This window comes from Salmo trutta, chromosome 26 (assembly GCF_901001165.1).
Source record: "Salmo trutta chromosome 26, fSalTru1.1, whole genome shotgun sequence".
Taxonomy (NCBI): Eukaryota; Metazoa; Chordata; class Actinopteri; order Salmoniformes; family Salmonidae; genus Salmo; species Salmo trutta.
Window position 1 is genome coordinate 33,057,970 of NC_042982.1, and position 14,649 is coordinate 33,072,618.

Genomic DNA, 14,649 nt, shown 5'->3' on the forward strand with positions numbered 1-14,649 from the left:
ATCTGTACTTTACTTTACTATTTATATTTTTGACAACTTTTACTTTTACTTCACTACATTCCTATAGAAAATAATGTACTTTTTATTCCATACATTTTCCCCTGACACCCAAAAGTACTAGTTACATGATGAATGCTTAGCAGGACTGTCACGTCCTGACCATAGAGTGCTCTTATTTTCTATGGTAGAGTAGGTCAGGGCGTGACTGGGGTGTTTTGTCTAGTTAAATTTTTCGTATTTTTCGTATGATTCCCAATTAGAGGCAGCTGGTCATCGTTGTCTCTAATTGGGGATCATATTTAAGTAGTTGTTTTTCCCACTTGTGTTTGTGGGAGATTATTTTTGAGTTAGTGCATGTTGCACCTCTGTCGTCGCGGTTTGTGTTTTGTTTATAGTTTATTGTGTGTCTTGCAAAGTTTCACATTCAAATAAAAGATGTGGAACGAAACTCACGCTGAGCTTTGGTCCGTTCCTACACACATGCGTGACAAGGATGGGAACATGGTCCAATTCACGCACTTATCAAGAGAACAGGTGGTCATCCATATTGCCTTTGATCTGGCAGACTCACTAAATATAAATGCATCGTTTGTAAAGTGTTGGAGTGTACCCCTGACTATGCGTAAATAAAAAAAATAAAAAAATGGTGCCATCTGTTTTGATTAATATAAGGAATTTTAAATTATTTATACTTTTACTTTTAATTTTGATACTTAAGTATATTTTAGCAATTACTTTTGATACTAGTATATTTTAGAAATGACATTTACTTTTGATACTAGTAGATTTTATAAATTACATTTACTTTTGATACTTAAGTATATTTAGAACCAAATACCTTTAGACTTTTACTCAAGTAGTATTTATAATAAAATTAGAATAACATTTCTATTAAGGTATCTATACTTTTACACAAGTATGACAATTGTGTACTTTTTTCCAACACTGTACTGGATATGTTACAGCTAACCTCTCTGTGCCCCATCTCTTAGAACAAACAGGCCAACGAGCTGAAGTGCAATGCTGAGTCTCTCGTTGGTTAGCAACTGACCCCCTTTCTTTATAAAGTCATAAGAAAGGATCTGCTAGGAAGAAGAGGGTGTGGAGAGGGTGTTGTTCATCATAGAGGCCGCCCCAATGCTTTTCTTCCTGGGAGAAAAGAGAGGGAGTTAGGGATTGAGAGAAGGGGGAGGGGGGCCTTCAGTTGAACACTATGGCTGGTAATATATGCAGCCTTATTGTGGAGAGTCAATGCACCGTGCATTAATGGGGGGGGGGATACCTTCAGCCTTCCGTTTACCCCCTCAGAAAGACTCAGTGTCAACCAGACTCTCATGCAAGCTGCAACAGCGGCGCCCATCCCATCTATTACTTATTTACCAGAGAGGACATCTTGAGACAAGGCCCAAGGACAACGGACTGGAAGACTCAATAATGGTGTGATATCCTAAATAACTTTTCTCTGGTTACAGACTGTGGTTGAAGGCTCAGCAGAACTCACATGTGGATTTCCTCTACAGACAGTTGACACAGCATGTCTGACACGTACGCCAATAGTGTCTGAACTCTGGAGATATATCAAACTCACTTAATCAAGCAGGAAGTAGAAGGAACAGGATCAAGAACCAAGACAGGTCATGAATTAAGGTGAAAACATTACTATGCGACGTACATATGTACAGCAATACATTAGATTATCAAGTTGAAGATGAGGGCTTTCCTCATCTGATATACACAAAGCAATTACAGTAACTATAGTAATTATAAGTAACAACTGCTTATGAAATTCAATGCTATTCAATGGTATTCATTTAAATAATTTTAGGTTCATATTTCTATGGCTGAAATCCATGGTCACAAGCCAGCACATGGGAATAAAATAGTTTATCTAACACAATATTATATAGTACATGTGTGTACAACTTTGTTTACTTTATTACTATGGCGATGATCATACACATTATTAGTTAACTTTGGGTGAGTTCGTAAATTAATTTTGGCTACTCCGGTTTCAGAGCACTCTCCTTTGAGTGTGCCAGAGCGCAGAATAACGGATGAATTTACTAACGTGCAACCCCCATTGAAGATGACAGGTGTCAGTGAAAGGTTGGCAAAAAAGTGAATTAAGTTGTTGCTAGCAGCACAGTTACAGTCACTAATGCTCTAGATTGATGAAAACAAGGCTCGTGATAGGACAAGCAGTAAAAGTGGTTGAGGTTAGAGACATGAAACTGATAGTCACTGTGGTGAGTATGCACAACAGAGAATGTGCTAGAAGGCTTCAGAGATTCCAGAACACTGTTCAGTTGGAGGTTTGACATTTGGTGTGGGGTATTTAGGAGACTTCACTGATCAATGCCCCATAAACATGGTGGATAAATGCAAAAGGGTTCATGGCCTATTTTGTTCTACTTGGAAAATCTCTGTCACCACAAACAAATTGTTTATGTGGCCACAAGGTTCAAGACACACATCCTCCTCAAAAAGAAAGGAGGACCAAGGCACTCTTCATATAATTAATTAAAATGCCTTTATTTATATGACATGTTCAATGGAAACAAAGTTTCAAAACTCAGACGTGTTTCGGCTGCATGGCCTTCGTTTAGGGAGTACAAAGATATGATAATACAATGTCCTCTTTTGAGCAGCTTTTTTCCAATCAACCCTGATTTGAAGAGGGAGTGGTTACAGAATTCATTGGACAACACCTAGTAAGCAATACTATACACATTAAAAGTGAAATACTGTAGATATGATATCATTTTTTACATTTTAGTCATTTAGCAGACGCTCTTATCCAGAGCGACTTACATTAGTGAATGCATACATTTTCATACATTTCATGCATTTTTTTTGTACTGTCTCTATATCAAAAATGCTATCAAAAATGCACATCCTCTTGTTCTCACAACTAAAACAACACTTTATTACTATGGCGATGATCATACACATTATTAGTTAACTTTGGGTGTGTTCGTAAATTCATTTTGGCTACTCCGGTTTCAGAGCACTCTCCTTTGAGTGTGCCAGAGTGCAGAATAACTGATGAATTTACAAACGCACAACACCCATTGAAGATGACAGGTGTCAGTAAAGGTTGGCCAAAAACTGAATTAAATTGTTGCTAGCAGCACAGTTACAGTCACTAATGCTCTAGATAGCATGAAAACAGCCTAACCAGCTCTGCTAGGGCGAGTAAAATGATCAGAGTGAGCTGTTCTCTCATTTGTGTCTGGAAGTAGCTAGCAAGCTAGCCAACGTTAGCCAGTTAGCTTGTGAGCTTGACTGCCATTGTGAGGTCAGAACACTCTGATCAACCTTACTCCTCAGCCAGTGTCCAGTGTTGACTCACTGGAGGCAATTTACAAACGCACCCTTTAATTAGGGTCCTACATCAGATTAGTCAAGAAAACATCCCAGTGATGGGTACCACTCACAATCCAGTTAATCTAGTCATCAAGACATATTATGTCAGGTAAGCATCCTTATTTCAGTACAGTGTATTGTGACTCTCACCATGTCATTTTTGGTGAGCATGTACTTCAAAGTTAAATTAGGCTTCATTGTGCTAAACATTTTAACAATTTCCTACAGCATACACTAGCAAGATAAGCAGAGAGACAGATAGAATACAATATGTTTTCGGGTATTGATGAAAACAAGGCTCGTGATAGGACAAGTAGCAAAAGTGGTTGAGGTTAGAGACATGAAACTGATAGTCACTGTGGTGAGTATGCACAACAGAGAATGTGCTAGAAGGCTTCAGAGATTCCAGAACACTGTTCAGTTGGAGGTTTGACATTTGGTGTGGGGTATTTAGGAGACTTCACTGATCAATGCCCCATAAACATGGTGGATAAATGCAAAAAGGCTTCATGGCCTATTTTGCTCTTTTTGGAAAATCTCTGTCACCACAAACAATTGTTTATGTGGCCACAAGGTTGAAGACACACATGCTCCTGTTCTCACAACTAACACAACACGCACGGGCACATAACACACGTAACACACTGGTTTGCACTTTGTGTAAAGGTTGCAAGTCTACCGGTACATACATACCTAAGACCAAAGGAATGGAAATAGTGTTATGTTTCAGGTGTAATGTCTTCTTCTCCCCACCCTATTCCCCAGGAAGTGATGATGTCACAGAGCAGGGGTCATGGTGGGTCAGGGGTTTGGATGAGGAAGCTGTATGTTCTGCTGTGTGTGGTACTGACTCTACCAGGCTGCAGAGGCTTCCTCCCCAACTTCTGGTCCCGTGTGTTAACCCTGTCCTTGGACTCCTACACACACCAATTCATCACTGAGCAGGGTGTCCTCAACGTCACTCTGGAGACACTGAGCATGGATAACACACACCAGCACCGACACACACAGGAGCAGGTGAGGCTGTGGTGTGTGTAAACACACACACACACACATAATCACATTGCAGAACTGTGTTCCATCTTAAGAGCGTTTAACCCAGCTCCAGGTAATTGAGGATGCATGGAAGGCTGTCTATAGACACAACATGATGATGGTGATGATGATAATACTAATGATGATGAGGATGATGATGACTGCTGTCAGTATCACAACCAGCATTATTGTGTTATTGCTGCTTTTGGGAAATGTTGCTTTGGCTGCCTAGTGGTTAGAGTGTTGGACTAGTAACTGGAAGGTTGCAAGATCGAATCCCTGAGCTGACAAGGTAAAAATCTGCCGTTCTGCTCCTGAACAAGGCAGTTAACCCACTGTTCCTAGGCCGTCATTGAAAATAAGAATTTGTTCTTAACTGACTTGCCTAGTTATATAAAGGTAATTTAAAAAAATACAGAATCAAAAATATACAGTAGCCATGAGCAGCAATGAACAGGGTTCACAGGATGACAGAAAGGACACAACATCAGTTGGATATCAAAGCAAGCACTCTATTATATAGTAAATATATTCCTTCATGTAAAACATCTAGAGAGAATCTGACGTATGGTTCATTAGGAGCATTAGGGATACATATGCAAAGAATGAGTTGAAGAGTTTAATTCCAAAACCCTATATATCCATTTTCAGAAATGTTGGTAAATTAGCTTTTATTGCTTAAAGAAATGATGAAAGAGATTGGTGTGCTTTTCACTGTCTAATCATGGCATGGTTGTTCAATAGAGTACCACATTATGAGTCATAATACCCATAAAACCTAGCGGTCAAACAGGAAAATTATTCCAATCGTTTTTTTCCAACAATTTTTCCCATAGCGTATTTTAGAAACACTTAAAATAAGGTCTGTGTTTCGTGTAGGCTTACTCTGGCGTGATGTTTTGATAACCATGTAAATCTCTCTCAGACAACGTGGCTTTTATCATTACTCAGATTCGAAAATGCTAATTAGCATCAAAGTAGATATCATGCAAGACTACAAATCCTTGCAAGCTCCTTTACGCCATCTGGTTTCATTTCAGAGAGACAAATAACAATGTTTTTTTTTGCAAAATGCTATATATCCACCTCACTCTCAGAGAAACAAGTAGTACTACTCGGTTTTACACAGTCAAATGTAACAAATAAACGTGCCTATTTTCCTCGAAAGTACTTAATGTCACAATTCCAAAACAATACAATATTACAGATAGCAAATTAATTATCTCACATCTCGGAAAAGATTTGTAATGTTGTGCTTCTTGTTGATGAAAGTCATGCTAATGTTGGGTTTTTGAGCTAGCGCCCAATTGACTCCCATTCACTCCTTGAAGGAGAACGCTCCTTGTCCCAGAATCGGCCAGATTGCAGCGTGTGGCCCATTGATGTAGCATGGGCAACGTACACAATGGCCGTTAATACAATTCCAAGGGAGTTTCCAATCTCCTTTAAATTATCTCTGGCTCTGCTCAACTAATGAAGAGACATGAGAGAGCAGTTAGCTGTTAGCAACTTTTGGTCACTCAAAACTCCGTCAAGGTACATAATAATGTTTTTGAAATAATCACTCCTATCTTATATTTGACGAGGTGTAAGCACTTCTGACAACCTGTTATGATGGCCTTATGGTACGTTCAGACAACTGGGAATTCAGAAAAAAACGAGGTCATATCATGACGTCTGTGATTTTAATTCGGAAAGTCGGAGCTCTAGAAAGAGGCCCGAGTTCCCAACTTTCCGACTTTGAATTCCGAGTTCAAAACTAATTTTCCCAGTCGGAGCTCGTTTTTATTCTGAGTTCCCAGTTTGAACACACTGAAGTCAGAAGTTGGAGATTTCCGAGCTCTGAGTTCATAGTTGTTTTGAACGCTGCATTAGTCAGGTATCACAGGAGGTTGGTGGCACCTTAATTGGGGAGGAAGGCCTTGCGGTAATGGCTGGAGCGGAATTAGTGGAATCCATAATGATGCTGTGAATCCATAATGACGATGACAATGATGATGATGATGATGATGAATAAACTCAGTTGCTGGATGATGGTGATGATGATGGTTATGATGAGGATGACGATGTTGATGGTCTCACAGGCAGGTCTGGGTCGGGGGTTCTGGCATGCAGTGGGGGAGGTGGTGCGTTCAAATGCGGCCATGGACTTCCTGAGCTCCACACGGTCCGACCCAGTCTACCACTTTGATTCGGAGCGCGTGGAGGAATCTATTGCGATGCTACGGCAGTTCTGGGCCCAAACCCTGCTCTCTGCACGGGCCAAAGAGTACCAGGGGGCAAGACACAGTCTGGGACAGCTGCTACACTCATTGCAGGTACAATAGGCCAAACACACGGTACTCTGTAAGATAGCACATCATGTCAAATGTAAATATCACTCATCCAATAATGTTTGGCGTTGTGGCAATTCGAATGTGCAATGAGCCTTTTACATGAGAATGACAGGAGAGGTCCCCAGTGTCTGACCTATAGGATGCTGCCTCTCTCTGTGAACAGGATTTCTACAGCCATAGTAACTGGGTGGAGATGGGTCAGCACTCAATATACCTCCACCTGCTGCAGCCTGGGCAGCCAGCCTTCCCTGTAGCCACAGGTACAGTTAAAACACATTTTGGGTTAAATTAACGAGACCTGTGTTCATAGTTCTCTTTGTCTATCTGTCCTCCCCAGAGGACACTCCTACCTGTATGGAGTGTCACAGCGTTACCTGCAGAGACAACCTCCTGCCCAGACTGACCCAGAGTCAGCAGGACCCTCTACTGCTCACCACCGGGTACTTCCGCACCTACCCACCCAAACCACAAGGTATGGAGGCCTAGCTATTTTCATTCTTGTGTAGATTGAAGAACTAACATCTGAGCCAGATATATTGATTCAAACGTCTGCAAGCTTCAACATGAGTGTGGTTTCCATTTGAGAAAGTCTCTGTCACACTTTATAATAACTTTATCTTTGATGAATAATCATTATAAATAATGTGTTTTTCAGGGAAGTGTAGTCACGGGGGCATACTGGACAGCAGTCGTCACCAGGGGGCCAAGGGGGGCATCAATAAGGACAGCACCTCCCCCCTATTCTCCCCCCATCACTACCTCCATGTGGAGGCTGCCCGCCTCGCTACCACGGCAACCCTTACTGTGCTCAGAGACCTCAGAGACAGTGTGGGCAACACCAGCTTCCTCAGGTGGGATCTATGTAGCCTTCATTATGATGTTAAATACACTTTTTTAAATCAAGTTTGATATGATTACATTTTAATTTGATCTATAGACCAACCATTTGTGCTGATATTCTAAACATGGTACAAAAGAGGGAGACCGTATACAGTGCAAAGAGGGAGACCGTATACAGTGCAAAGAGGGAGACCGTATACAGTGCAAAGAGGGAGACCGTATACAGTGTTTATTCTGAGGGCAGACTGTTTCCTTCTGTTGGCTGTACTATCCTGAGGGCAGACTGTTTCCTTCTGTTGGCTGTTCTATTCTGAGGGCAGACTGTTTCCTTCTGTTGGCTTCTATTCTGAGGGCAGACTGTTTCCTTCTGTTGGCTGTACTATCCTGAGGGCAGACTGTTTCCTTCTGTTGGCTGTACTATCCTGAGGGCAGACTGTTTCCTTCTGTTGGCTGTACTATCCTGAGGGCAGACTGTTTCCTTCTGTTGGCTTCTATTCTGAGGGCAGACTGTTTCCTTCTGTTGGCTGTTCTATCCTGAGGGCAGACTGTTTCCTTCTGTTGGCTGTTCTATTCTGAGGGCAGACTGTTTCCTTCTGTTGGCTGTACTATCCTGAGGGCAGACTGTTTCCTTCTGTTGGCTGTTCTATCCTGAGGGCAGACTGTTTCCTTCTCTTGGCTGTACTATCCTGAGGGCAGACTGTTTCCTTCTGTTGGCTGTACTATCCTGAGGGCAGACTGTTTCCTTCTGTTGGCTGTACTATCCTGAGGGCAGACTGTTTCCTTCTGTTGGCTGTACTATCCTGAGGGCAGACTGTTTCCTTCTGTTGGCTGTACTATCCTGAGGGCAGACTGTTTCCTTCTGTTGGCTGTACTATCCTGAGGGCAGACTGTTTCCTTCTGTTGGCTGTTCTATTCTGAGGGCAGACTGTTTCCTTCTGTTGGCTGTTCTATCCTGAGGGCAGACTGTTTCCTTCTCTTGGCTGTACTATCCTGAGGGCAGACTGTTTCCTTCTGTTGGCTGTACTATCCTGAGGGCAGACTGTTTCCTTCTGTTGGCTGTACTATCCTGAGGGCAGACTGTTTCCTTCTGTTGGCTGTTCTATCCTGAGGGCAGACTGTTTCCTTCTGTTGGCTGTTCTATCCTGAGGGCAGACTCTTCAGTGTGAAGCAGCCTCCAGCGCTGGTGTTTGTCATGGACACCACAGGCAGCATGTTTGAGGAGATCACCGCAGCCCGCCTCCGTGCCCACGCTATCATCCAGGCCCGCGCTAGCACTCCCGAGCAGCCAGGCACCTTCCTGCTGGTGCCCTTCCACGACCCAGGTGAGGGGAGAGGGAGAGGGCATGACCAGGGTGTTAGGGGACAGGGTTAGGGTCAGGGCCAAACCATGGAACCCTAAATGTTACCTGTGCCGAAAGTGTGTTACAGGCAGAACTCCTTTCTTCAGTTTTGGGGTACCATTTTACATGTAATTGTCTACAAGAATATCAAACCTATATGACAGGCATTATGTTAATGTTATAACTGCATTATACAAGTTATTAGTTTAGTTTATTAGGTTCTTCATTAGCTACTGCACGTGCAGAAGCTCCTCTTCCTGGGGTCCACATAAAACGATATTACATGAAAAAAAAAATTATAATAATAATATATGTATATATATATATATATATATATATATATATATACAGTGCATTTTTGCAAATGTATTAAAAATGTACATAAGTATTCGGACCCTTTACTCAGTACCTTGTTGAAGCACCTTTGGCAGCGATTACAGCCTCAAGTCTTCTTGGGTATGACGCTACAAGCTTGGCACACCTGTATTTGGGGAGTTTCTCCCATTCTTCTCTGCAGATCCTCTCAAGCTCTGTCAGGTTAAATGGGGAGCGTCGCTGCACATCTATTTTCAGGTCTCTCCAGAGATGTTTGATCGGTTTAAGTCCGGACTTTGGCTGGGCCACTCAAGGACATTCAGAGACTTGTCCTGAAGCCACTACTGTGTTGTCTTGGCTGTGTGCTTAGGGTCATTGTTTTTGTTAGAAGGTGAACCATCAAGGATCTCTCTGTACTTTGCTCTGTTCATCTTTCCCTCGATCCTCACTAGTCTCCCAGTCCCTGTCGCTGAATACAGCATGATGCTGCCACCGCCATGCTTCACCGTAGGGATAGTGCCAGGTTTCCTCCAGACGTGACACTTGGCATTCAGGCCAAAGAGTTCAATCTTGGTTTCATCAGATCAGAGAATCTTGTTTCTCATGGTCTGAGAGTCTTTCCAAGTGGGCTGTCATGTGTCTTTTACTGAGAAGAGGCTTCCGCCTGGCCACTACCATAAAGGCCTGATTGGTGGTGTGCTGCAGAGATGGTTGTCCTTCTGGAAGGTTCACCCATCTCTAGAGAAAAACTCTAGAGCTCTGTCAGAATGACCATCGGGTTCTTGGTCACCTCCCTTCTCCCCCAATTGATCAGTTTGGCCAGGCGGCAAGCTCTAGGAAGAGTCTTGGTGGTTCCAAACTTCATCCATTTAAGAAAGGAGGCCAGTGAGTTCTTGGGGACCTTCAATGTGGCAGAAATTTTTTGGTACCCTTCCCCAGATCTGTGCCTCAACACAATCCTGTCTCTGAGCTCTACGGACAATTCCTTCGACCTCATGGCTTGGTTTTTGCTCTGACATGCACTGTCAACTGTGGGACCTTATATAGACAGGTGTGTGCCTTACCAAATCATGTCCAATCAATTGAATTTACCGCAGGTGGACTCCAATCAAGTTGTAGAAACATCTCAAGGATGATCAATGTAAACAGGATGCACCTGAGCTTTGAGTTTAATAGCACTGTATATATAATTATATTGCGGTCCTACCAGTGTATCTGACGCAGTGTGTACGGTGCTGAAGTGAGTATGTTCCCCTGTGTTCTCTGTGCTCCAGGGGTGGGGCCGGTGTATGAGACAGAGAAACCAGAGGAGTTCATGAGCTATATGGAGAACCTGATGGCTCTCGGTGGAGGAGATGAACCTGAGATGTGTCTTTCTGCCATACAGGTAACACAGAGATTAGCTACAGCTGATTTGACATCAAATGATTATCTTTTAATAACAGCATAGGATAACATACAGTAAACAGAACATAAAATGTACATAGCAACAGCCAAGTCCTAATTTTCAAAGGATTTCATTTTTATATTTTAGCAGTTTTTTACCCTCTCTTTGTTGATAATCTTATGTACATTCATGTACCTGTGTGTTACAGCTGGCCCTCACTCATAGCCCACCCCTGTCAGAGATATTTGTATTCACTGATGCCTCCCCTAAAGATGCTCACCTGTACAATGCTGTGAGGGCTCTTATACTGGAGAAGCAATGCAAGGTATCACTTTTTGTTTGTGTGATCAAAATTATAACTTATAACAAATGATCCCAGATAAACAATCCAATCCCTTCTGGCTCCACCAGGTGACCTTCCTCCTGACTGAAGACCCCAGTCACAAGATGAAGGGCAGCGGGAGGAAGAGGAGGAGGAGGAGGAGGGAGACTCTGTCCCCTGACCGTTTCGCTCTCTACTCCTCCCTGTCCTCTGTTTCCGGGGGACTGACTGTCTTCACCACCAACTCAGACATCCACCGTGTCTCTGCCATAGTGGAGGACAATACAGCTGCAGATAAGGTACTGCAACAAGGCAAAATGCTCACTGTGGTAGAGTACAATCATTATCTACAGAGGTGCACCTGCCCATACTGATCCACTATTTGTCTGAAATGAATAGGTTTTGTTACTATATGATACAATGCTAAATAAAATAGTTTCTTAGAGTGGTACATTTCTGCTTATTATTTTCAGGTAGGAGACCTGTAATTGGTATTCTCCCTAGGCAGATGAGTTGCCTCCCACATGTTGCCCTAGCTCTGGGATTTTGTAGACTACAATACGTCATTTGGGAAACACTGCCCTCGCGCCAAAGCCTTCTGTCTCCCTCTGTAGGTCACTCTGCTACATGCAGAGAGTGATAGTGACTCCGACTTATCCCACTCCTTCAGTGTGGACAATGCAGTGAAGAGCGTGACCCTTCACCTCACTGGAGACCTCAGACAATGTGTCCTCAGCAGCCCAACTGGTACGACGATACATTACACACACTGACGTGTAGATACACACATGGACGACAGCCTTTTCTGTATGACATCTTCCTTCTCTCATTGTCTCCCTCCGCCCCTCCCAGATCGTACTCAGTCTCTGTTGAATCAGCAGGGTCCCCTGGCAGAGTGTGAGCAGTTTCAGGGTCTGTACAGGATCAGCCTGCTGTCCCCTATAGAACCAGGCCAGTGGCACCTCAACACCATTGCTGATGGTCACGTCACCTTTAATGCCATAGGTACCCCGTCTGTCACTACACAACACACAGTACCTGTTCCCACAGGGTAATCATGAGCAAAACTCTAGTAGGCCGACTGATAACAGAGCAATACCTGTCTCCCAAGCTGACAGCAATGTGGACTTCCTGTATTACTTTGCTGTGGAGACCAATGGAACGCATCCAGGCCTGGCTAGAGTGGAGGGGAGTCCAATCGCAGGTGAGGGGGTGTGGTTTTTGGCTAGAATACAGTATCTATTTATTTGTCCTTCATTTGTCTAGCCATACGCTTCAAGACTAAATAATCATGATCACATCTATTCATCCATTTGGTGTTTCATGTCCGTTCAGGTGTCCCAACCTTTCTAGTGCTGGCTGTCACAGGTCTATCGCCCAATGAGGAGGCCTATTTCAGTCACGTGACCCTGCTGGGAGCCAATGGGGAGAGCCTCCAGAAAGTGTGGCTAAACTCGTCCTCTTCATCTGCATCCTCTGGAGAGGAGCTGGTTGGCTGGATGGCCTCTGTTCCCAGGGTGCCGTTCTGTGTCCGTCTATCCGGCAGAGACGGGGGAGGGAACCGCCTGGAACGCGTCTCCACAGAGATGATCCAGCACACACACATTAAGATACAGGTACAACAGCAACAGCAACAAACAGCCAACTGATACTGTACAGCATGGACAATACAGCCAAGCACAATGCTGCACTGTGTATAACAGAACACACCACAAAAATCAGTTTGGCAAGCAGAACATTACAAATAACAAGACAGTCTAGCACAACACAGCCATGAACACAATAGAAGAAAGAGTAAGACATTATGCTCCTTCTCCCTCCCTCTCTCAGGTCCTGTCTGTCCCATGTCTGGTTCCTGGCCACAGTACGACAGTATTTTTTGATGTTCAGAACCACGGCCCCGCCCGAAACCTCACCCTGACCGCTGACGATGACCGGGGATATCTCTCTCAGAGAGGACCACACAGGTAGACAGGGCAAAACGGACCAACAACGTCAAACTGTCACAAAATGGCTAATTAATAATAATTCATCATTTATTACACTTTTATAGCACTTTGCATTACAGACAGAATCGCAAAGCTCTTGTTAAGCAAAATAAACAACAATTAATTTAAAAAGATATACAGTATAGCAGACAGTCATCACTTTTCCCTACTCTATGTTATTTCTCATTCTAAAATGTGATTCTCTCAGCCTCTATGTGGGGGAGAGAGGGTCAGTGAGGGGGGAGGTGGAGCTCCAAACTCCTAAGGGGGCTGAGGCAGGAGGAGCTGTCACTATGACCCTGACCGTGCGAGTGCTGGACTCCCTGGACTCCAACTACGCAGTGTTGCACCTGACTGTGGTTCCTCCGGTGAGACCCATACACTGAGACAACCGAGCTTCTACTATGAGTACAATACATACATACTGTAGAAACAAGGCCTTTGAATCTCAGCTTTGGAGATCAGAAGCTCACTGGAATCCAGCATTCAAAATACATAGGGAAATGTCTGTTTAATATTCACATACTAATCACCTTGCCCATCCCTCTTTATGTCATAATTTCCTGTGTAGTATCCCTGATATCACATCCTGTCCCCTTCTCCCCCAGGATCCTGACATGTCTCCCCCATCATGTTCCATCATGCGAGTAGAACACACCTGCCCAGGACCGACTCAGTGCACAGGAGCCAGCTGGACTGTCTCTCTGGCTGTGACAGACAGGGGGCGCTCTGGCCTGGCTTCCCTCCAGCTCTCCAAGGGTCAGGGCATTCTCACCCTGCTCCACAGCCCCACAGACCACCCAGGGGACAGCCTGGAGGAGAACCAACCCACCCCCAAGCACAAACCCCAGAACCAGAGAGACAGGGAGAGGACAAGCCCAGCACACGGGGAGAATGGCTATGCTGAACTGGATCCCAGGTTGGTACAAGGTCACCCTCCTCTGAACGTGGCCCAGTGGACAGGTGGATTGCCCAAGCATCTGTGGGTGAGGTACACCTCCCCCTGCTGCTCCCCCCAGGCGGAGCTCCTGGTGTGGGACGGGGCCGGCAATGTGAGGCGCTGCCACCTGACCTCCAGCCAGCAGAGGGGTATACGGGAGAGGAGTGGAGTGTCAAACAAGGCTGGAGAGATGCCGCTGCAAAGTTGCTTGCTGTTGTTTTCATTGTTGAGTTTGATTTGGACTGTTCCACTGTAGGTTGATGTGGGATCATTTCTCTATGTCAAATAACCTTAAAGATGTTCTGTAACCAAAAGGCTCCTGTTTTTATGGGCCATAGAAGCACACTTTAGACTTCAGTTCCTCACTTGATTCCTTCACTGGAAAGCCGACAATGATGAATTTAGTTGTTTTTTAAATAGTATTTTATTGACATTGTGTCATACAAACCCTTATCCTTGTTGTCATTTGTTTTTGTTAATATTTTTTTATTACCCCTTTTTCTCCCCAATTGGTAGTTACAGTCTTGTCCCATCGCTGACTCCCGAACAGACTGTTTACACCACTACAAGGTGTTAGAGACAAATAAATCTGTGTCCTTTTTACCTTTATTTAACTAGGCAAGTCAGTTAAGAACAAATTCTTATTTACAATGACGGCCTACCCTGGTCAAACCCTAACCCGGACGACGCTGGGCCAATTGTGCCCTGCCCTGTGGTACTCCCAATCATGGCCGGTTGTGATACAGCCTGGAATCAAACCAGGGTCTGTAGTGACGCATC

The 14,649-nt window shown here is 44.0% G+C and overlaps 1 protein-coding gene across 2 annotated transcripts; it reads left to right on the forward strand.

Moving 5' to 3' along the window:
• The first annotated feature begins 970 nt into the window (after positions 1–970).
• On the forward strand, positions 971–14,183 carry vwa7 (von Willebrand factor A domain containing 7). Of its 2 annotated transcripts, XM_029715754.1 has the most exons (18): positions 971–1,437; positions 1,521–1,647; positions 4,132–4,383; positions 6,486–6,719; positions 6,901–6,997; positions 7,075–7,209; positions 7,393–7,588; positions 8,730–8,899; positions 10,507–10,619; positions 10,828–10,944; positions 11,031–11,240; positions 11,556–11,688; positions 11,794–11,946; positions 12,053–12,145; positions 12,277–12,557; positions 12,772–12,908; positions 13,138–13,297; positions 13,538–14,183. In XM_029715754.1, the coding sequence occupies exons 3-18, from the start codon at positions 4,138–4,140 to the stop codon at positions 14,123–14,125; spliced, it is 3,063 nt and encodes a 1,020-aa protein (XP_029571614.1). In that variant the 5' UTR covers positions 971–1,437; positions 1,521–1,647; positions 4,132–4,137; the 3' UTR covers positions 14,126–14,183. The 2 variants fall into 2 exon arrangements, with proteins under 2 accessions (XP_029571614.1, XP_029571613.1); XM_029715753.1 differs by lacking the exons at positions 971–1,437; positions 1,521–1,647 and having other exon boundaries at positions 3,695–4,383.
• The last annotated feature ends 466 nt before the right edge of the window (positions 14,184–14,649 follow it).

Coding starts and splice junctions, on each gene's coding strand:
- vwa7 (XM_029715753.1), top strand. CDS start 4,102: ATGTCTTCTTCTCCCCACCCTATTCCCCAGGAAGTGATGATGTCACAG. Junction 11,241..11,555: donor ACAATACAGCTGCAGATAAG/GTACTGCAACAA, acceptor CTCCCTCTGTAG/GTCACTCTGCTACATGCAGA. Junction 12,909..13,137: donor TCTCAGAGAGGACCACACAG/GTAGACAGGGCA, acceptor TGATTCTCTCAG/CCTCTATGTGGGGGAGAGAG.